This window comes from Callionymus lyra, chromosome 6, assembly GCF_982586985.1.
Source record: "Callionymus lyra chromosome 6, fCalLyr1.hap1.1, whole genome shotgun sequence".
NCBI lineage: Eukaryota > Metazoa > Chordata > Actinopteri > Syngnathiformes > Callionymidae > Callionymus > Callionymus lyra.
This window is the reverse complement of record NC_141823.1, coordinates 14,440,718-14,463,810: the sequence shown is the minus strand read 5'-3', so window position 1 is coordinate 14,463,810 and position 23,093 is coordinate 14,440,718. Positions and strand designations below refer to the sequence as shown.

At 37.4% G+C, this 23,093-nt stretch overlaps 2 protein-coding genes across 2 annotated transcripts; one reads left to right on the top strand and one right to left on the bottom strand.

Annotated features, from left to right (window-relative positions):
- Window positions 1-7,157: 7,157 nt before the first annotated feature.
- On the bottom strand, window positions 7,158-9,470 carry LOC148076487 (E3 ubiquitin-protein ligase RNF128-like). The gene has a single exon (XM_087793803.1). It carries the CDS (start codon window positions 9,112-9,114, stop codon window positions 8,047-8,049), a length of 1,068 nt encoding a protein of 355 aa, XP_087649929.1. The 5' UTR covers window positions 9,115-9,470; the 3' UTR covers window positions 7,158-8,046.
- Window positions 9,471-14,150: 4,680 nt separating this feature from the next.
- Window positions 14,151-22,788, top strand: slc24a5 (solute carrier family 24 member 5). Its single transcript, XM_087793179.1, has 9 exons — window positions 14,151-14,159; window positions 16,473-16,728; window positions 18,933-19,016; window positions 19,097-19,200; window positions 19,415-19,515; window positions 20,565-20,848; window positions 21,525-21,731; window positions 22,233-22,334; window positions 22,408-22,788. Exons 1-9 carry the CDS (start codon window positions 14,151-14,153, stop codon window positions 22,728-22,730), a joined length of 1,470 nt encoding a protein of 489 aa, XP_087649305.1. The 3' UTR covers window positions 22,731-22,788.
- Window positions 22,789-23,093: the final 305 nt, after the last annotated feature.

Sequence of the window (23,093 nt, the reverse complement as noted above, 5' to 3'; positions counted from 1 at the left end):
TTTATTTATTGCACTACCTCAGACCAGAGACTTGTTATCATAGTTAAAGTTTATTTTTGGGCAACTATTTTTAAAATAATTAATAATGTGTGGTGACATGTGGTAACGACTGTTATTTTTGCATTTCTCCGATTACTGAAATTATTTATTTTAAATATGGCTTTTTAATTTCTCCTTGGGGTATCGAAAATGGTATTGAACATCGTACATTTCCCCCCCCGCGTATGGTAGAAAATGTTACTATCGTGACAACCCTAACGGTCCCTCTTGCTGGGGTTGACTTTATTTATTTTGATGCCATTTTAATGACAGATCCAGGCGGTCCATCACGCTATGAACAAAATATTCCCTCACTTATATTTCGTCGTTGAACTTAAAATGGCCATGTCCGAGAAACGACCCCGGGTGTACAATAATGAGGACAAACCTCAGAGTGACATTTATTGGTAGCCAAATGGCAGCCACAGCTTGTGGACAAATTGTGTAGGAAAAACAGGAAAAAAGGGCCCGTAACAGATGGTACTTGTGACTCGGTCAATGTGTGCTGCGGTCAGGAAAAACCGCTCACGGCACGGTGACACAGAAAGAGATGGAGAAGGTTCTGAAGTTTCAGTTATGTCACTTTAGATGCGTCTATCCTCGCTGTAACAATGGCGGGCGACACGCACATATGCACAGAGGACGCTGTAACTTAACGCTGGCAGGAATGGAAACACAACAGGCTGTAGCCTATTTGTGGACAACACAGCAGTTTGTCACAGCACATTACGTTCAGTTTTATTCACCAGTCGCACTCATAATCAGCATAAATATCACTCCCCCGAAACCTCACAGGCAATGGCCTTTATTACATCTCCTATCTGTGCTGCTCTTTGCAATTAAGCAAATGGTTCCACAGTTATAAAGCTGGAGGGGCAACAAAAGTGGAAACAAACTCGCCCCTGACATCTCTAAGTGTGCCTTCAGTGAGATAAGCACGACTATTCTCACAGAAAATTACAGTTAAGTTCATAAAAAGAAAAATCAATGAATTGTTTTATCAAACTGCGCTGAAAGGCGACTTCTGTTATGAGGAAACTTTATAAAAAAAAAAACACGCCTTGGGCTAAACAATTCCAAAACGAGACGAGATGATGTTTTGCTGCACATAATGGTTCATGGCACAAACGCGGCAAGACTGCTGACAAATCATTTTCCGTAAAAGTATACAATCAGGAGTATTGATGGGACTTGCTGCACAAGATCAAATTGATTTCCCATCCAAATAAATTGGTTTTAAGAAGTGCGAGGCCAGTCCGGGACGGAGACTGCCTCAGTGCCGAGACATGAATGGGGATGTAGAAGGAGGGTGATCTCATAGCAGACCTAAATTCATGTTATTTCTTTCCTTCCGGCTCATTGCACCTTCTTTCATCTGTTCATTCCCCTCTCTGCGATCTATGCATTCATTTGTGCTTCGATGATTAAAACGGGGTGGAAAACTGGCACTACCAGAAAAAAAACTGAAATATAATGCCAGAAAATGGGGGCATATTTGAAATGGAACTCATATTTTATACATTACACACATTCAAAAGCAGTTCACGCACCCTTTATCGGAGAGAGGTGACCCGTGTGTGTGAAGCCAGGAAATAGAATTGACCGTAGTGGGTCAGAGAAGCTCATCCAGTCTTAACATCTCTGTCCCAGACGACATTAATAGAGAGGACGAGAGTTTATTACCTCGCCAGGTTTCCAGTGGAAAATCATTCTATACTCATTTCACCTTATATTTTCTTCTTCTCAAATATCGTTGGTCTGTGAAAGAAAGACAATTAGCTTAAATAAAGATTGAATTCAGCCGAAGCACCCTCAAGCTTCCATTTTAACCACGAAAAAATAAATATACACCTCAAAAAAATCTCAAATATCAAGATTTATCAAAGGAATGAATGAGCAGACTAGTTTAAATTGGGTTTAAATTCATGGTTTAAGGTGAACTTCACGCCTCCCTGTGCTTGTTTGGGTTTCCTCCAGGCTCTCTTTCCAGGATATCCACTGACTCTAGCTCTAGGAAGCTAAGCAAGTCTCTAACCTCCTTGAAGCCCATGTCGGGTGTCGGGTGTGGGAAAAGATACGACTGCTGTAGGGTTGTCAAAAATATCATTACCTCGAAAAGTATTGATATTCAATTGTATTCGAATATGATACTACAGTATTTTGCCATTGTATCGACACGGCATCACCCGACACTCAGGCAGAAAGGGTCTACAGGTTAGCAAAGCTCTTAAATTATGTATTATATTAATGTTTTTGGGGTTGGTTGTTTTTGTTGTAATTGTTGAATTATTGTGTGAACACTTGTGGGAAGTGAACACAACAACAACAAAAAACAGTACGTGACGTTGGTGCGATTTTAGAGTTCTCCAGTAGATGGCGCACTTGACCAAGAAAGACAATAAAAAATAGCTTGTGTTAAAATGACATGTTTGGAAAAGATAGATAAAGTTACAGTTGAGGTGTAAATTCTAACATCGTAGTTATGCCAACACCAGATTTCCTTTGTTGAACTACAATTACATTTGTTTACACTCACTGCTCTCGTATGAGTCGGCAGGAAACCCGATGACCCGAGTGCAGGATGTTGAAGGTCAGTTCTCTCAGTGACACAGGATGAAAGTTGTTTTGTTCACTTCATTTGAGGGTACCTCACATAATCTGATTCACCGGACAAACAATTGAAAGGATCCACAGTGGAAGGAAGGAAAGAGTGACCTCATCAAATATCTTCAACAAACACACTGGCTCACAGCTGAGGTCAGGACATCATGGTCGGGCTGCAAACAAAAAAAAAAAATCAATCTTTTAAGGGCACTCCGGCTACTAACGTTCACATAATCTGGATAATTAAATGGTATAGTCTGGACATAGTGAGGTAATATTTGCTCTTGATTACTGGATTACAGTAATCCATTTCATCTCACGGTCGGTATGAGCAGCGCAGGACTCGCTTTTTACGCCGCACTTATTGAGTCAGTGTTTTCCACTGCACTTTTGTAATCAGATTTCCCTTTTTCATTAGGATAATTACAAAGGCAGACTGGAACAAGAACAACTTCGGTAATTCAATTACAAGACTTTCTTATGCTCAGCTAAATTCGGACGACAACTGTCGAAGATCAGAAATGTAAAGATTAGACGGCAAGGACTAGAACAAAATGGGCATTTAGTCACATTCCTATAGTCTAGGGTCACATTGACTACCTATGTAGACTACTGGACTTAAAATGATAATATAGTAATAATATCTTCTCAATAGCTTCTTACATACATCCTTTAACATTTCATTATAAAACATGTCTTCCTTTTTTTCCTAATGGTACTAGATTGTTGGCAATTTTTTAAATTACAACAAAATATAAACATTATCTCAGAAAGATTGGAAGATGATTAACATTTAATAGGCAAGAAACCCATGCTTTCATCAGATTCAAAGTTTATGCTTTCCTGGTTGTTATCCAAACATATTATGCAATACGCGTCATGGAAACATTTTATTTTTATTTTTCCATATTCTCAATAAAGTTTTATTGGAGGACAAAGATTGCCAGTTAACCTTGCAAATCATCAACAATTTATTGCTCTGTTCTTTCTACTTTAGCCAGCAGTGTTCTCATATCAGCTGAAAATGTCGTATTGTAGTTAAAAAAAAAACACTGTACATGTGTACAAAATAAAAATGTCTAAAAAGAAAAACAATGGTAATGAAACGGACCTAATCAAATAAGAAGAAGAAAATATAAACTCCACCACCTGGTGGCGTTGTTGGTTAACCTTGAATGCCGCACAACACTATTCAATTCAGTGGCCTCTGTAAAGCCTTGCTCTTGACAAGATCAAATGTTCATGAATAGTCATAAGAAAAGATAATCCTCCCGCCGTAACTCTCTGCAACTTTGATTTCTATCTGGATGTGAAGGTCAAGTGGTGTATCAGAGCGCGGCCACAGACTTGTACGCCATTAAATGAGAACCTTCTGACTCAATTTTCTCTTTAACAGCAGCAATAAATCAGATGAGCACCACCGCTGAGCTGAGCATGCCTCTCTTTCCTAGGGCTTGCCAGTTGTTTGCAGCTGGCCAGTTAGTACAATATTGATTCTCTGCCTCCCGGTGATACCACTTTAACCATGTGACCTGTGAATACTGATAATACTGTGGATTATTAGGGCTGCACAGTGCTAATGTGACATCATTACCAGGCTGCTGAAAGACCTCGTGGTATGTACAGCGGCTGAGCTAAACATTCTCAGTAGACGCAACCACATCACTTTACAACATATGAAGTCGATATTAGGGCTGAACGATGAATCGCATTTGCGATATAATCACGATATTCAAAAATGCGATTTTTATATTGCAGAGGTTGCCATTTACTCTAATGTTCATTTAATTTTCAAGCCGTCAAAATGACAAGCGAGCGGAGAGAGACGTTTTAACCCGTTGATCAGTGACGTCTAGAGAAGCTAAAGAATAGCAGTAATAAAACAATTACAGAGTTTTCAACAACTTTACATCCTGACACTGGTTCGTACATTCAAATCGATATGTGTGTCTGCTGACATATGTATGTCCGTGTGTGTGCTCATAAAAGTTACCTTATGCAATTACACAATTCAAATTGTGTAAATGATAATATATTATTGTGTATGACAGGAAATGCACTTAAACACACACGAGCAAGCAGTAAGAAAAAGAAGAATGTCTGACTAGTGTTTTCACTTTCCTTTACTCTGCACTGAAGTTTGCATGATTTTTTTGACTCATAAATTTAAATGTTTACATCACACTTTTAGCATGTTGTTTTTACAGTAGTTTTTAGAATTTGCAGTGAATATGTTGTTTGTTTACAAGTGTAATTAGAGTTACTTAATAAATCTTCTCCCTTTATTTGAAGGTATGCTTAATTTTCCTTTATCATAAAAAATACATAATAACTTTATCTTGAGAATCAAAGAGAAATACATTTTAATGTAAAATTAATCTTTATTGTATTAGATCAAAAAAATGCATAAAAACGAGGACAACTGAAAAAATAATTGCATAAATAAACCGCAATATTTTGGAAAATAATCGCAATATTTCGGAAAATAATTGCAATTATATTTTTTTCAATAATCGTTCAGTCCTAGTCGATATAACCTTTCATAACCCAGACGGAACCAGTGCTCACAGTTTAGTGCACCTGAGTCGTAAATCAATGGACACATGCGGCTAATAAGGCATGACATTGAGAAACCACCTGGGGGGGCAAGAGAACCAATTTAGAGAGGTCAACTTGTGTTTACACAACCTGATCCAATGAACTTTTTCCCCTGTTTTTACTGACAAATGGCAGTTTTATTGACATACAAACACACACATGCTCAAACACAGCAAACCTGTAGTTAAATTAGAGGGGTTGTGGAATATCAAGACCAGTACATGTTTTAAAGGGTTCCTACAGCTCAATGACAGTTAAATGTAAAGTTGTTTTTAATACCGTGGAAGTAAAATACAAGCACCAATTTCAACAATTACTTGCACAATATCCACTGTGCCCCAGACACATTGCCTGGTACCGCTTTCAGCCATGAAGAAAACAGTTAGTTGGAGGGTCAGTTTTCATTGCATTTATACTTCACCCTGTTGCCCAAAGTTGCTACATGAACCATGTTGAAGTGGAACCACTGCAATCGCTTCACTGCTTTGTTAGTTCTGCTTTAATGGCCGTGCATCGACCGGGAAATAATTAAAAATAAATACATTCTTAAATGTTACCAGATTTAAAATAAATTAAAAAAAAAAAGTCAAATCGTACCAATGTATTTAAAAAAAAAAATCTGATCTGTACTTACTCTATCTCAACAAACACTTTAAGGACAAATGTTAAACTTAAATAAAAGGGTGTATGTTTTCAGATGTTCTTTTCTTACCATTTCAATGCCTCGAGTGTGCATAGCTTAACCTGCTGGGTCAGGTTCTTACTTTCAGAAATATGATGATTAGCTGCTCAACCACAAGGTGTGCAGGCTGATGGAGTCCGAACTGTGCCAAGGTAATTACACTCCTTCTCCTCCTCTCTGAGACTGAATAACCGAAGACCCGCAGACTTCTCGCTAATCACATTCAGATGCCCTGGTGAACCAATTTAGACAGTTGTCACCCTCCATTATGTTTACAAGCAAAAAACTATTTAAAAAAAACTACAAATAATCTACACAAAAGTATTAGGAATATATTTAAATGGGGGAAAAAACTAATTTTACCAGCATATTTGTTCAGTGAGGAAGAGTGAGAAGACACATCAAGGGAATCAAATGCCAAACAGTTTAGATCACAGAATATGCTGAATAACTATATATCTGTATTTATCCTTAAGGTTCCAGATTTCATTATTTTACGTTTCACAGTCCTACTTTACTACCAATTTGAGCTCACACTGCAGGAATGAGAATCAATCAGATTATAGATAGATAGATAAAGAGGGATAGATACACTTTATTGATCCCTCTGGATAGAGTTCAGCTCTGACACCAAACAGTTCAGACATTGTCCTCTCACTTGCAAACAAAGCACCACAGATTCCCGCGACCAAAGTCATGTTTGCCCTATGCCAACAAAAGTATCACTTGCTGAAAAACGAAACATCTGATTTTATAAGCACATAGCCATAAGACTTTAACACTAATTTCTATGTAGTCATAAAAGTGAGTGAAGAGGAACCAGTAAAGATAAGATTATAATCTAAAAGATAAAAAATGGGTTTTTAATGTTAGATATTAAACAGCAGTTTAAAGACACATGAAAGGCAAAACAAAGCCTTGAAACTGAGGTAATTGAGAAACGACAGCTCACTTGCTAGGAACGCTAAATGCTAGCAGGACACCAAACACTCCCTGGAAAACATCCGTGTATCAACAAGAACTGGTTTAACAAGCAGGACTCAGCCTTCCAGATCAATGGTTCACAGCCCTTAGTTCCAGATAGATGCCTACTTAAGGACTTTGTCCAATCCTGCTGCTCAATGTTTTATATGCTTTTGTATTGCTCTCATTCCCAGGACTCAGGAGAAACTAATTTTCTTCAATCCAGTTATTGAAGGGAGTTTAAAAACATTTCTAAAGAAACACAAACAAGTGAAGTTGACCTCATTTTGAGGAATTTATTGAATCCTTTTTTACGCATCAATGTGATTTAATATAACTGATATCCATTGTTAAAAATAAACAATTGAAGAGTCCAAGAATCTCTAACCATGTCATGATGATTCAAACATAAAAATATACTTTATTAACACAGATCCTATCAACAAAAACACGAGTCGGCATCACCAGTTCATCTCAGGAATCATAAGAATCGTTCCTCACATTTCTTGTGATGATTGAGCTCTGAAATATGTAGAATTACAAGTTGCATTAAAAAAATAAAACTTTGTGACAAATGAATTTAAATATACAAATAAAAACAAAAAAACATTAATCAGCCCTTTCCATAATCACATTGTTGATACCACAAACCAAAAAAAAACGAGTTGACTGCGGACCCAATTTAAAATAGTTCCAACCGATCACGAGGTGTGATTGACTCGTCTTCTGTGTGAGTCACGGTGAGACGAGGTATACATGGGTGTGTTTTTCCGTTCAGCCTGACAACCTGCTTAATATTTCCACAAAAACATAAAGATAAAGCTCAATGCTAAGAGAATAAAACTTTACAAGACTTGTGATCATAAAATTGTTTTTCCTTCATCCATTTATCAGAGTGTTCTTTGGAATCACAACCATGACAGAGACTTAATCTTGCGAGAATTGACCAAAGTCCACGTTTCTTAGAGTAGTTTTGATGCGTTGGAAAAACATAATCAGAATTCAGAAATGAACGTGATGATTTTGTAGGAGCTTGTCAACTGTTATTTCGATAAGTGTCAATCACTGCAGGACACAAACTAGGTGTCATGATTACAAACAAGATAGAGCATCTGTGTCCCCGTTTGTTCTCTTTCCGACGTTGTTGTTGTTCTTGCCGTCTACGGTCTTGGAGGATGTGAGTCCTCCTCAAAGGCCCTGTTGTCATAGAGATGGTCTGCACCTGTGAGTGGGACTTCATACAAGGGTTCCTGTCCTGCGACTGTGATGACAGTGACCTCTGCTGGCGAGTGAGCCGAAATGTCATCTTTGGGTTCCTCCTCGACCCCGAGAGCCTTCAGGATGTCACACTTGCACATGGGGCAGGTCCGCCTCTCCAGCAGCCAGGGCTCGATGCAGGTTTTATGGAAGATGTGGTCACACGTGAGCACAGTCACCACTTCACCTGGCCTGTAGGACTCGATGCACACCGCGCACATGTAAGAGTCGGACAAGGTTTCCTCGTCGTCCCTGCGAAGCGTGCGCACTTGCAAGCGTGCGATGGCGTTCTTCGCCTCGTATTTCACCCGCCGTTCTTCGCGTCTCTCCGCACGCATGTTCAAAAGGCGGTTTGCGGAGATGAAAACAAAGTAGGCGATCGAGGCGGCGGTCACGATGAAGAAAGCAATCGAGAGGAAATACAGCCAGTAGGTGTCGATCCACGGTCCGTGGGGGCTGCCGACCTCGATGTGCATGTAAATCTCGGTTCCATTTTTCACCAAGTTGTAAAACTCTCTTCCCTTGATGTTGCCTATCATGACGGCCACGATTTCGTCCGCCTCCGGATGCGTCATGTGGGTCGTGCTGTTGCCGCTGCCGTCCACATTGTACACGACGACGCCGACGGCACCTTGACGTTTGGCGGCATTGATCTTGTCGCTGAAAGTGCAGTTGCCTCTTTTAACAAGAGCTATCCACGGAGGCGAGCTCAAGTTGCGATTGTACACATTGTACACACCGCAGCCTTTAGGGTCTCCCCTGGGCAGGGAGAGAACCCCCGAGGCTTTCTCGATGTAGGAGTTACGGCCGTAAACCCCACACTCGCAGAACTGGTCCACGGTCTTGTTGTTGTTGCTGTCAATGTAGCTTGTTTCCAGCACAGAAGTCCAAAAAACAAAAGCCGTCGAACAGTGAACGAGCCAGGACAAACACAGCAGAAGCGACAAACCGTGTTGTGTCTTTCGATCCATGGCAACAGTCTTTTGGGAAAACAAAACAAAACAGGAAGTGTTCTTTTTGTAGATTCTTTAAAAAAAAAGTCCTGAGAGTTCCAGTTCCTGGTTGTTTAAGCCACAGCGATCCGAAGACAAATATCTTTTCAGCCAACCTGCTCACGACGGTAATCTGATATGAGCCTGTGGTAAGACAACACTAGGTGTGCGTCACTCACTCACCTCTCGTTATCTTCCTGAACCTTGAACACTCCGCGGGCTCGGGAGAGGGCAGGGTTCTGAGCCTCGACAAGTCGAAGCACACAGAACATACACAGCCGGTTTCCAGAGTCACGGCACAACCCAGCAAAATAGATACTGTAGTAAAAAAAAATTACAAGAGTTATTTAAGGGGGCAAAGGGCAGCGAGACACGGCACTCGTGGAAAAGTCATAAAACCGGTGGCTTGTGTAACAATGAGAAAAGCAAATCAGCTGGTTTTTCCAGTTTGACTCGTTTCCTTCCTCAAATTCAGTGGCTGAGGTCATACCTGAAGGAAGCCAACTAGCAAACTTAGAAACTAGTGTATATGTGTGTTTACCTCAAGGAGGGGACATGTACGACTCACAAAGGCGCCAAAGAAGATCAATAAAGTACACATTTCTCCTGTTTGTCTTTCTTCAGTCGGCTAAAAGCTTTTGTACGACACTGCTAACATGAACCGTGTCAGCTGAGATGGAGTGAAGTATTGTCAAGTTTCCATTGTATCCAGTTACACACAAGTGAAAGCACACAACACACACAGTGAAAAATAGGCTGCCGGTGACAAATGAGACGGAAAGAATTCCTGCCAAACTGTTTTAGCCGAGTTCTCCAGCAAACATACACCAACTTGGCCTACACAGAACCTACTGCTGAATAATGAATCTGGGGTATCGAAGATTCTGGAAATCCAGGTGGATTTTATAGCTGATAAATCAATGATTTAAAGGGGTTAAATGAATAAAACTAAAATAAATTTAGGGCCATGTTAGTAACATGTCCTGTACATATTTTATGATCAATAAAGTTTTACCTTACCTTAGTAATAAGTAAGCAAGTATATTTGTAAAGCGCCTTCCACAGACCAGGTAACGTTTCAATTTAAGACAGAAATCTAAAATACAAACACTCTTTCAGACGGAAAAACATTCACATAATAGTAATTATAATAAGGCAAATAGTGGGTAAGTAAATGTCTTAAATTTAGATTCACTATGTAGTAGAAATGGATCAATTCCCATTTAAACAAATACAGGTTTTACTAAAGTGTATTTTTAGATAAATGAATTCTATAAAATCATAATGAACCACAATATAGATTCTCGAAAGATACTTTGACAGCTACTTTCAAAGTAACACACCAGAATTACGTAATTTAATATAAATACACATAATGAAATGGCACACAAACAGTGTATAGTGACACCCTCAGGTGGTTTGAAGAAACTCGAAATAAGTCAGTATCTGCCAAAAGCCCTAAAGTTCCACTGAAGGATGAGTTTCATTCTAATTTAATCAGGTTTTGCTGATTGGTTTAACTCTCTCTCAACAGACCAAAACCTACTCATTAGTTTTCTACTTTCCTTGTCTGGTCCATCTTTTTTTTTTTGATAGAACTGCCTGCTGCAGTCAAGCAACTCGCACATTAGCTTTTGGCGGATAATGTGGGTATTATACATTTAAAGCTTTCCAATATAATTACAAATGTTTAACAGTACAGAACGACAATATGGATTTCCTCCAGGGGCCTTTAATTTGATATTTCTCACAGTTTTGTCTAAAAAAATAAATAAAATAAAAGTTTTTTAAGACTGATGCTGAACACTTTCATTAAAAAAAGTTATTCAGTTGTCAAATTAACTTACTTATAACAATAACAGAGAGATGGAAATATTGACATGAAACTCGCAACACAAGAATAAATATCACAGGTTTTAATATATATATATATATATATATATATATATGTATATATATGGGCTCTAGATGAGTTTATAAGAAAGTAATGAATGAATCATGAGGAAGTTTAATGCTTTACGTGAGGTTTATCACCAAATATGAGCCTGTCTTGTGACAAGTCTCATGTTGTAATGGAGTCTGAAGCTCCAGCCAACGAATCACACCACAACTTCTCTTTCTTCAAACAGTCCAGAAATGTTGTGTAAGACCAGAGTTTACAATACGTTACATTATTTGTGTAATCATTTATCTTTAGGGCTTTATACTTTAGTATCTATAGGGCCTTTTAAAAACTATAGAACAAATTAGATCCCCATTAAAACAACAAGTTTAATGAAACAATTCATCATGTGATATTTGTGAAGTTGAAGTGACACACACATTCATCTAGCTGTACACAACCTAAATGTTGCTATTGTTGTACAACTGGAAATTTGATTATATGTAAAGTGTTACGCACAGTTGGGATATCAGTATTTAACTTTAAATCACAGCTTTAGTTTAATCAAATAAAAAAGTGAGTAGATGCAAAAGCAATTTCAATAGATATACAAACTGGTTACTTAATGTATGAACTTGTCTCTTGATGTGCTCTCACCTATAGAGGACGGAGAGCTGTGCTGTCGATTATTAACAAATGCAGGTAATTCAGTTGTTTTATGGGCGATGTCCTGTTCAATGTTCAAATAATGAGTCGCTGATAACTGTTTATCTCGCTTTTATTACTGCAGACTCTGTTTTTTTAATCATTAACATCCAATTTATGTGTTTTGTGAATATACATAAATAAACCAATAAGATGGGCAAAGACACAAACTGTTCTTACATAAAATATTCGTTTACTCACACTCAGGAAATCATAAGAATGAACAAGGTGTGGTTAACATGTGTGGACAAGAATGCAGAAAATATGTTGAATCATGCTTGGTGAAAATTAAAGGTTTACACAACCAAAGCATAATAAAACACTCGCACGAGGCGTGTTTGTTAACATTTGAGATTATTTATTTAACTATTTCAGGTCCCAAAGATGTGACCTGAAAATGAAAATAACGAACTTATGTAACTGCTACATCGAAGGAAATGTTGGATTCATACTAAGAAATGTCAATTAAAATGATATTTGAAAGCGGACCTTGGCAAAGACTTTTACGCTAAACTTGTGTAGATATATGTGTAGATACGTTTTACTTACAATAGCTTTGGAAAACTATTTTATACTTGACTGTCAAAAAGAGCAACACAATACCAGCTATTATGTCACAAAGTGTATGAGAAAAGTGGCAATTGTGTAAAAGCATAAAGTGGGATTTAGTAATGATTCTGAGCATGCGTGTGAGAAGATCATGTACTTCAAGATACTGCCAGTAGATGGCGACAGAGGTCAATTTATCCAGTTTAACCTGATCTCAATGCTGTTGACTGGCACAGGTATTTTTCTTTTCTTTATTTTTTTATTTATTTCTTTATTTTGATGCAATTTTGTTGGATGCATATTTAATTCTGAGCCTTTTGACCATATGACTATACTGATAAAAAACATTTTTATTTAAAGTCAATTAAAAATAATGTGTTTATTCGTATTTCTTTTCTTTTGTGACTTTTGTTTATAGTGTATTTCTACTCCAATCTAATCATGCATCATTTTATATTGTTACTTTAATTTTGAGAAATAATCCATTAGTTCTACACTTTTTTAACGTAAGCAATCTTTCAATGTTTTTCATGGGTAAAAGGAGAAGATAAACAGTAAGTTTCAACAACTTTAAGCTAGGCAACAGTTTCAAAGTTCACTCTAAATAAGCTAGATAGACTAAACATAAATCCCTGATACTTTCTAGCAACTTCTGATGAAGCCAAAACTGCTCAGTCGCTGACAAACGTGACATTAAATGACTGATATAAATGGTAATAAATAGTGCAACTGACCAATGACCAGTTTCATCATAGACAGCACAAAGGAAATTAAACTGTAATAAAAAAAACTGGGAAATAGTTAACAGATCACATGAGTTATGGATGTCAATATTATTCTTGTTAATATGAAAACAGATGATAAATAAACACACACATTTATTAAAAGTCAACAACAAAATATATTTGTCAGCTTCTTTGTAGGAATGATAACTTCAAACTTAACCTGACAATATCATTGATAGGACTTTAGGTAGATTGTCTCTTAGATAAAGGGGTACCTGTAGTTCTGGGGTCACATGTGGCTTTTTTCTGACAACCCTTTTGACAAATAAAACTCTTTTTCGCAGAGGTTTTCTAGTTCAAACCTTGCCCTCGTGACCATGTGTTTTGGAGGATATTTCATATCCATGGCCAGCCTAAGCAATAAACATATATAAAATAATTAACAAGGTAATCATGTTAAAGTTTTGCAACAAAACAACACAAACATGTGTTGTAAAAAAAATCCTAAATCTGACCTCATTCATGCGTTTGTACAAGTAAGTTATATGAAATAATTCTGGACTCTTAGAGCAGAAGGTCAATAGGTCAATGGATGCGTTTATTCTATTTATTTCAATATTAATGCTACTTTAGCTTGAAAAATGATCATAAAGTGATTTAAATCATCCCACCTGTTTCTTGGAGAAGCGTCGAAGTGAGGTGAGGGTCGAACTGGTGACTTACTTTGGGGTTTTGGGGTCTAAAACAAGTCGAAACATGTCCAACTTGTAGCTGCTGTTCTTGGGCAGAGGTCGTCGCTGTTTGACTGAAGCAGGATTTTTCTTTAAACGCGTTCATAGACCGCGCTTTTTTTTACGGTGCAGTGTCGTAAAGATTCCGACTTGCAACATTTCAAACTATGGCCAGAATGGTTTTTTAAAGTGACCAAATGTCGAATTTTACATTCTTTTGACACCGCGAATTATATTCTCATTTTATACCTCATTTAAAGATAACATTTTACACTTAAAACGTCTAATTCAGTTTATTAAAGGATGCAGGGGGAACCTTTCAGCTTAGGTGTTTCACCGAAAACCTTTAAGTAGATCAAATAAGTTTGTTTTTTTTAAATATATAAATTATTTTCCGTGTAGAATTAGAACAAACTATCGAACATGTTGCAGGTATCAAACATAAATAAAATTTAGTTATCAATTATTGGCAATGTAATTTTTGTGTTTTTACTGTTTTGTATTGACAGTGAGAATGCAACCGTTGCATATATGTGTTGTGTAGTTTATTTGTTGACAACATAAAGTATAGGTAGCAAATAAACCAGTATAACAATGAAACAGTTTTTTTTAAAAGTCATACACGACTACCTTAGTAAGATTATGTTTGAGACATGTGAAACGTTTTTTTTTCAAGAAAAACAGTACGTGTATTTTCTTAATCTTATACTTTATAAATAAGGGCATGTTTTTTATATAATATAAAATAAAATAAATGTTTACAAATTACAAGTAGAGGAATGAAGAAAAATAAAACATTCAACATGTTTTTGTAGATCTTGTGTTGGTCCACAAAGACCCTGAGTTACTATTCTGATACGGATTGACTCCATTTAATGCCTATTTCGTTGCTGAGCAGCATACATCTTTATACCTGAAGACAACATATTGTCAGTTCTTGGATACAATACTATAACACAAACCCTGGAATGAAGCAACAATCGTTAGGATGGTAGAATGTATCAGTCATGTGTTCACCAAGAAGGCATCATCGTACCCCCGGGCATCATCATGTGGCCTCTCACATACCTTCTCTTAGGTGCCATAAAGTAAAAACAATGGAAAAAAGGAAACAATTGCTTCTTTTACTTAACTTTACCTGGAATTCACGTCTAAGATTAAGCCGGAAAAGCGCTCTACTAATAATTTATTTACTTACTTACTTACTTGCTTTATAAAGATAAATATCACAAAAACAAGAGCAAACATATTTTTAAGTTAAGCTGAGAGGAAGAAAAAAAAGATTTATATTGTAAAGGTCAGGCAACTTTATAATCTGATATTATTTACATGGAAATTTTTTGTTTAATTTAATTTGTACACACCTAGTTGACCTTCCACAATAGCTGAAAATATGCACAGGAAATATTGTAGAAATTATATATTTCTGTATATATATCTATATTTGTAGTAATATGAGTTATCTTCATTCTGATCATTTTTGCCCTTAATAAGAACCCACAAAGACCAATAGTTGTTAAAACTTGGTCTTTGAGCATCAACAGGAGTACGTACATCTTGATGAAAATATATCTGTCCTTCATTTAAAGCTGGAAACAAAGCTTTAAATGAAGGACAGATATATTTTCATCAAGATTTATGTACTCATGTTTATGCTCAAAGACACAGTTGTATTACCTTTTAGTCTTGACTTATAACTTTATTTGTATAGATTCACTAGATCATATAGTATTCTGTATAAGTATTCCCTCTTTGTGGGTTCATATCAAGTTGCTGAACTACAAGTTGTGTTGATCATGCCACCATCTAAGGTGTTTTGCTAAGACTTTGAAAGTAGTTTTGACAATGTCCTGTTCGCCCTTAATCTAATTTCACACTTGATACAGCCTGTCAGAGAACAAGTGTTACCGAGCTCGTACGTGACAGAAGGCTGAAGGTTTCTGCCTGTAATGAAACGTAGCAGCTTTAATTCCTCTACATGCAGGCGCTCATTAAACTGAATTAACCTGTAATTCAGACTGATTTTGAACTGGGTTGCTACGGCAATTATTCACCCCATTTCTTACAATGTTATCAAGCTAAAGAGAAATAGATTTATCGTAACTGGGCATTTATTTGAAATGTTATCCTCCATCGACGGCTGAAATCATTTTAAAAACATGAACCTGTCTATCTTTGTCAATAATCAAGTTTGTTCAACCAAAATCACTGCATTAATGGTTAGTTTAGAGTTTGAAAGTGCATAAATTGATTCTACCACATGTTGTTTCTCACATTTCATGGATGGTGTGCCTCAGGCATGAGTGTACTCAAGTGGAATGACTTGTAACTCGTGATACCCCCACTCTTTAAAGACTCCTTCTCCCCACCGCCGTCTCTCCCTCTGGCTCTGGTACTACTGTGGCTTCCAGTCTAGATGTGGAGCTCAACCACACTTGTGATAGTTAGTTTATTTATAAGAGCTTCCAAAGAGGACTTTATTATAACATCGATTCTGGACTAATGGCCGCGTCTCAGCTCGCATCTCTGCAGAAAAGGAAGAGGAGAGACTTCATACCATACTTTCTGGGTTTTGTTTTATTCTTGTATTGCACCGTTCATCTGGTGTCGTTTACGGCTAATACGGCTCAAGAGAAGCGAAGGGTCCGTAGAGCACTGGGTAAGTACAAGAAACTATTGACTATTTTCCAAAGTATTTAAAAGTACATTTACTGGTCAAATTGTGGTGAAACCAGCGTGAAACAGTCGACGAAGGGCGCGACTAAAAAGCGTGTTATTGGAGGAGATATTCATCAGTGTGTTTGTTTGTCTACTGTTCCAGAGAATGAGACCGAGTGCATCGCGCCTCAGTCCTCAGAGTTCCCCGACGGTTTCTTCACGGTGCAGGAGAGAAAAGATGGAGGGCTGGTTATTTATTTCATGATCATCTTTTACATGCTGCTGGCCGTGGCCATCGTCTGCGACGATTACTTCCTTCCTTCGCTGGAGGGGATCAGTGAACGTAAGTCACATTCAGCGTCACGTGTTCGAACATGTTCGCGACATCACGCCAGATTTTTGATGTTTGATTAATTGAACAATAATTAAATGATATTCTCTTTAAGAACAGCCCTGTCTTTGTGAAAAGGAAACAATGCTTTTATGTAGGCAGAAAACTTGCAAGAACCAGACCAACACAGAGAAATACAGATGTCGTAATAAAAACATTGGATTTAAATGATGTAATAACAAAAGATAATAATAACATTAGAATAGATTGACCTATTGGAGCAATTGTTATACTCTTGACTTTTGAAATTTCTCTTTTTTTCTTTTTGTCAAAAGCTTAGCTAAAAAGAGAGGAATCAAAACGATCTAAATATTAGAATTAATCTTTATTTATATTTATTATAAATCCTTATAATTATATATATATATTTATATATTTAAATATAATTCATAGAAAATCTAAAGCTATTTAGACTTTTGTCCCAATTTTCTTTTAATTTATTTTGGGGAATAAGAAAAACTCATGAAAATAACTAATTAAAAGAAGAGAAAAGAAAATGTATTACATGATGCCAACTCTTGGGTTCTTGGTTTAACTGAAGAGTTGGGGGACTCTTTGAAAAGTCTGTTGTTGATTTTATTACAGGCCATAATGATGATTTGAATCCCCTTTTGTTACTCATCAAATAAAAATCAATGATTAGTCGAGAGTTGAAAACTCCAACAAGCCAATTTGCTTAATTAATATTTGCATAAGGATAAGACAATGACCTCCTTATAGGGGCTTCTTTGTTGTGGCTCCTGGTCCAAAACAAAAGAGTTCCTGCCACATTAAGTTGATCTACACTTATATCACAGTATCTTACACACACACACACTGAGAATTATCGCCCAGAATGACTTCAGATGAAGAGAGTCTTTTCTTTTGACCTCCCCAGATTCCAGCTCATCGTAAGAAAAGCTTTCAATCTTAATTAAATATAGCTCCGAGCAGATTGCTGGAGTATTTCGCATTCATAAGTGGGAACAGTCTGAGATTATTCTGATTGATTGGATGGAAAGCCAGACTAATTCCTAAAGTGAAAGGAAAAGCTCCCGAGGTTGAATTGCAAAATCCATCGACATTGCTCATTGACAAAGAAATATATGATAAAACAGCTGCCATTTGGGATTTTAGTGTCAATAGCCTGAAGTCTGTCTATCGTCAAAATTGATATACCCTGAAGTAAATCTATAGTCAAATTTACATATCCTAAAGTCTATCTATCATCAAAATTGATATACCGTGAAGTAAATCTATAGTCAAATTTACATATTTTAAAGTCAATCTATAGTCAAAATTGAAATACCCTGAAATAAATCTATAGTCAAATTGACATACCCTGAAGTAAATCTATAGTCAAATTTACATATCCTAAAATCTATCTATAATCAGAATTGATATACCCTGAAGTAAGTCTATAGTGAAAATGTACATACCCTGAAGTCTATCTATAGTAAAAATTGACATACCCTAGAGTAAATCTATAGTAAAAATTGACATACCCTAAAGTTAATCTATAGTAAAAATTGACATACCCTAAAGTTAATCTATAGTAAAAATTGACATACCCTAAAGTTAATCTAGTGTAAAAATTGACATACCCTGAAATAAATCTATAGTAAAAATTGACATACCCTAAGGTTAATCTATAGTAAAAATTGACATACCCTAAAGTTAATCTAGTGTAAAAATTGACATACCCTGAAATAAATCTATAGTAAAAATTGACATACCCTTAAATTAATCTATAGTAAAAATTGACATACCCTAAAGTTAATCTAGTGTAAAAATTGACATACCCTGAAATAAATCTATAGTAAAAATTGACATACCCTAAAGTGAATCTATAGTAAAAATCGACATACCCTAAGTAAATCTAAAGTCAAAAGGCTGAAGTAAATTTAAGTTATACAATTAAAGAAACATTCATTATATTGCAAAAATAAATATTAACTGCAATCTGAACTTGCCTTACCGGAAGATAAGATAAGATGTAATAGTACTTTGGTAAGGAAATACAGTTATCGTAAAAATCAAGATGTTTATTCCTGATACAAAGGTTATTACAGCTTCAATAACAAACTACAACTGTGTTAGTTTCACCCAGTGGCTGTACAAATCTTCTAAAGTACAATCCAATAACAAAAATTGAGATCATATTTCCCTTGTTTCAGGTCTTGGACTCTCACAGGATGTAGCAGGAGCTACTTTTATGGCAGCTGGAAGTTCTGCACCTGAGCTGGTCACAGCGTTCTTAGGTAAATAACCTGCTCGGCATAAAACCTCCAGCCGCATCTCAGTCGCAGAGTACATATGTCTGATTGTTTTCTTTTCTTAGGTGTGTTCGTGACTAAGGGAGACATTGGGGTCAGTACCATTGTGGGATCAGCGGTCTACAACCTCTTAGGAATCTGTGCAGCATGTGGGATCTTGGCGCCAATGGTGAATTCTTACACACAGCACTGACGTTAAACCCTCAGTTCCACTTGCATTCTTGTCCTCAGTAGTTATTCGCTATTCGACTAATGACCACTTGCTACATTTAACGCTCTCTTCCAAATCCAGCCACACTTACTAACTAGGTCAGTGCTAGTAATGATTGTATACATTGAGTTTTATCATCTGTGAAACATTTATTTTTTGTTTCCTCTATCAGGCAGGTCGCCTCACCTGTTGGCCTCTGTTCAGGGACTGTCTGGCTTACGGCATCAGTGTCGCCGCAGTTATTGCTATAATAGCAGATAACAAAGTGTACTGGTAAGTGACAAAGCAAATGGAAAGTCAACTTTGCACTGCCTACTTGTAAAAATCTACTAAACGGAAAAATAATATTGTGTCTTCTCTGATCGCTGGTGGAAAATAAAGGGTCTCACGAACATATCATCAAACAGATGATGTCAAAAGTGTTATAAACACAGTTAGTAGTAATGTACTTTGAGACACATAAAAACATGTGGTCCGCAATCCAAATCTGACACGCTATATAATTAAATACGGTCCAAGTGTCCTACTACTTTTACTACACTGAAACAGTTTACACTGAAATACTGAATCAAGTTTTTATGGGGGCCAAACGCTGTCGATTGACTATATTTACATGGCCCTCCTGAGGTCAAAGAACAACAAATGTAATTCTAACGTATTATAAATGATCTTTGTTAAAGTTCTTTGTTTCAAGACATTGCATGTTCTTTCATTTTAATATTTTGAGTGAGTTTCCTGTCCCGCAGAATGAATTTAAAGAAATTGTGCACCTCTTTCATGCTTCATGTACAAAATATTAATATAATATAAATATAAATTAAACACCATACCATCAAGTAACACTTGTTTGACACAATTTGGTCCTCATTTCTTTTGTCGCGGATTTTCTCTTATGTTAATATTCAACTCAATTAAATTTATTTCTTTTTTTTTAAGTTATATTGTGTTTTCAGAGTTATACAAATACACTTAAAAGTTGATATAACACTTTAAGAAGAGGAGAAAAACAGATCCAAGCGAATCACAATGTGCAAGGAAAAAAAAAAGTTTGTTACAGGCAGAAACCTCGAGCAGAACCAGACTCGGTGTGGACAGTCTTGATATGTGAATGGTTACAGTCACAGAATAGAATGGGACCTTAGGTGGGGTTTTTTTTAGAAAACCACCGACTTGATTTCTACTTTTTATGTGCCTTTCCTTGGATTAAGATTGACTTTTTCTTGACAAATAGAAAGTGTGACATAAATAGTTATCAAGTAAACGTCAACGTCTTTCAACTTGACCCAGAATCTGGTGGTTGATACAGACTTTCCCGTCCACAGGTACGACGCCGCCTGCCTGCTGCTGGTCTACGGCGTCTACATCGTGGTCCTGTGTTTTGACCTTCGCATCAGCGAGTTCGTCCTGAGGAAGTTCAGTCCCTGCTGCACGTGTTTGGGCAAAGGCTCCGGAGAAAAGACGGAGCGGGACCGGCTGATGGGCTGGAACGACGAGACCAGTCTTCGGGTCCACAGTCGATCCAGGACGGACAGCGGGATATATCAGGACGACTCCGGGTACTCGCACCTGTCACTCAGCCTGCACGGGCTCAATGAGATTCCTGATGGTAACACTTTTTTATTATTATTATTAGTAGATTATTAATATGATATAATATAGTCAATGTTTAATTTGTATTGTTCAGTGTACTTTTAATTATTTACTGTTCCAGACTCAGCTTTTGAGCCATGTGACTTCCTGAAAGAAATTATTTTGTGGCCTTCTAACTTCAAATACAATCACATATCGATCGATAAAAAATAAATGATGAGATACAAGAAGAAGAATTCAATAAAAATAGATGATAAAAGTAGCTACTCATTCTTCCTTGGAAAAGTTTACTTAGCTTTTTTCGAACACCATAAGCTCAGTTTAATTAAATTGTCTCAAAATTGTACAAAAAAAAAGTTTTTCTCACCATAATTCTACTTGAAAAAAAAACAGGATCTGTAAAAACTGTCAACTTTCTGTTAATTGTATAAGCTGAGGATCACCTGATTCTATTTACCTTTAATTTAAGTTAATATATTGCTATGTTTTCTTAGTTTAATAAACTTTATTATCAGGTACATTTTTAAGGTCTTTAATTATGTTTAACGGAAGCCAGGTTTACCAACAAAAAAAAAAAGGAGTTTGAGAGTTGTTTTGAATTAATATTTAAACTGAAAAATCATTTCATCGCCGATTTTCTCCTCCTCGACTTGTAGCAAACTCTCAAGACTTGTTGTGTGTGAATTTTGCAGAGCAGAAAAGTGTGTTCGCTGTTCCGGAGAACGACTTCAAAAGGATTCTTTGGGTTCTATCCCTGCCCATCATCCTCCTGCTCTTCCTGACCGTGCCCGACTGTAGAAGAAGGTTCTGGAGGTCGTGGTTCATGGTGACCTTTATCATGTCGGCCGTCTGGATCTCAGGCTTCACCTACCTCCTGGTGTGGATGGTCACCATTGTTGGTAAGAGCTGGACTTCTTCCTTGGATGTTTCTCTTCACTAATGCACATGAACTCATCTTAAGATCAAAGGGTTCATCTTAGCAAAGGGGACGAGTCGAGTCAAATCCTGTTTTTTTACAAGCCGAGCTGCTGATCATGAAGCGCTCAGAGGATCATGATGTGTGAAACTTGTGAGGGAAATTCTCCGAGTAGAATCACATGTCGGGTCTGCTGGGTAATTCCTGAAATGCCTTTGTCCCGAGAGAGTTAAGAGGGTGGTTTTGTTGTCGGCCCGGCGGGCCATGTGCCGAACCAGCCGCTGCAGGATTACGACTCTCTCCTTTGAGTACGTGGGTCATGTGATATCACACGGAGCAGCTCTCCTCCGGCTGTGAACTGTGATCACCCTACAGTGAGATGGAAGCTCTGAATTGGACAAGTTTTGTCCATAGTTCTTATATTGTGAATATTAAAATGGAGCTACTATAAACCAATTAACGTAAAGTATATTTTTCTTTACAGGTGAGACGTTGGGAATCCCAGACACAGTGATGGGCCTCACTCTTCTGGCTGCTGGCACCAGTATTCCAGACACTATTGCAAGTGTTATGGTAGCCAGAGAAGGTAACAACCAAGAACTGAATCTCCAAATGTTTACAAGCTCGTTTCCGTTATAATTGACCCTCTCTCCCGACAGGGAAAGCCGACATGGCCATGTCCAACATCGTGGGGTCCAATGTTTTCGACATGCTGTGCCTGGGCCTCCCGTGGTTCATCAAGACCGCCTTCCTGGACACAAACAATCCGGTGGAAGTCAACAGCACGGGATTGGTCTTCATTTCCGCGACGCTCCTTCTTTCCATCGTCTTCCTTTTTGTCGCCGTTCACATCAACGGCTGGAAATTAGACTGGAAGTTGGGGATCGTTTCTCTGTCCTTCTACATTCTGTTCGCCACGCTGTCAATCCTCTACGAGCTGGGGATTATCGGGAATAATCCAATAAGGCTGTGTGGAGACTGATCCCCTACATGTCCAGCATCTAAGCTATAATACGTGGTAAAGACAAAAAAGGCACAGTACACGGTTCGAGGCCACATTCAGATTCCTCAGAAGAATTTGAGCCATAAGAGCCAGAATGATCCACTTGAGGTTTGAAATGATCAAACATCTGAACCCAGGTCTGTCGTCTCAAGACTCTCAGTGTTGACGGAAGTAATAAAGTTTTTATGTGAGCTCGTTTGATCTTGATTTTTTTTTCTCTTCGGGTGGGTCAACACAGACAAAAAAAAAAAGGGATCAATGCAACTGATAAGGGTTTACGGGCCGGAGCTTAGTCACCCCCAAGGAAGCCGCCGCCATAAATACCAATGCACAGAATTTTCC

Bases quoted from the DNA above. Each gene is read 5' to 3' on its own strand.
- LOC148076487 (XM_087793803.1), bottom strand. From the start codon at position 9,114: ATGGATCGAAAGACACAACACGGTTTGTCGCTTCTGCTGTGTTTGTCC.
- slc24a5 (XM_087793179.1), top strand. The intron at 19,017-19,096 runs GTAAATAACCTG...TTCTTTTCTTAG, and splicing joins GCTGGTCACAGCGTTCTTAG to GTGTGTTCGTGACTAAGGGA. The intron at 22,335-22,407 runs GTAACAACCAAG...CTCTCCCGACAG, and splicing joins TGTTATGGTAGCCAGAGAAG to GGAAAGCCGACATGGCCATG.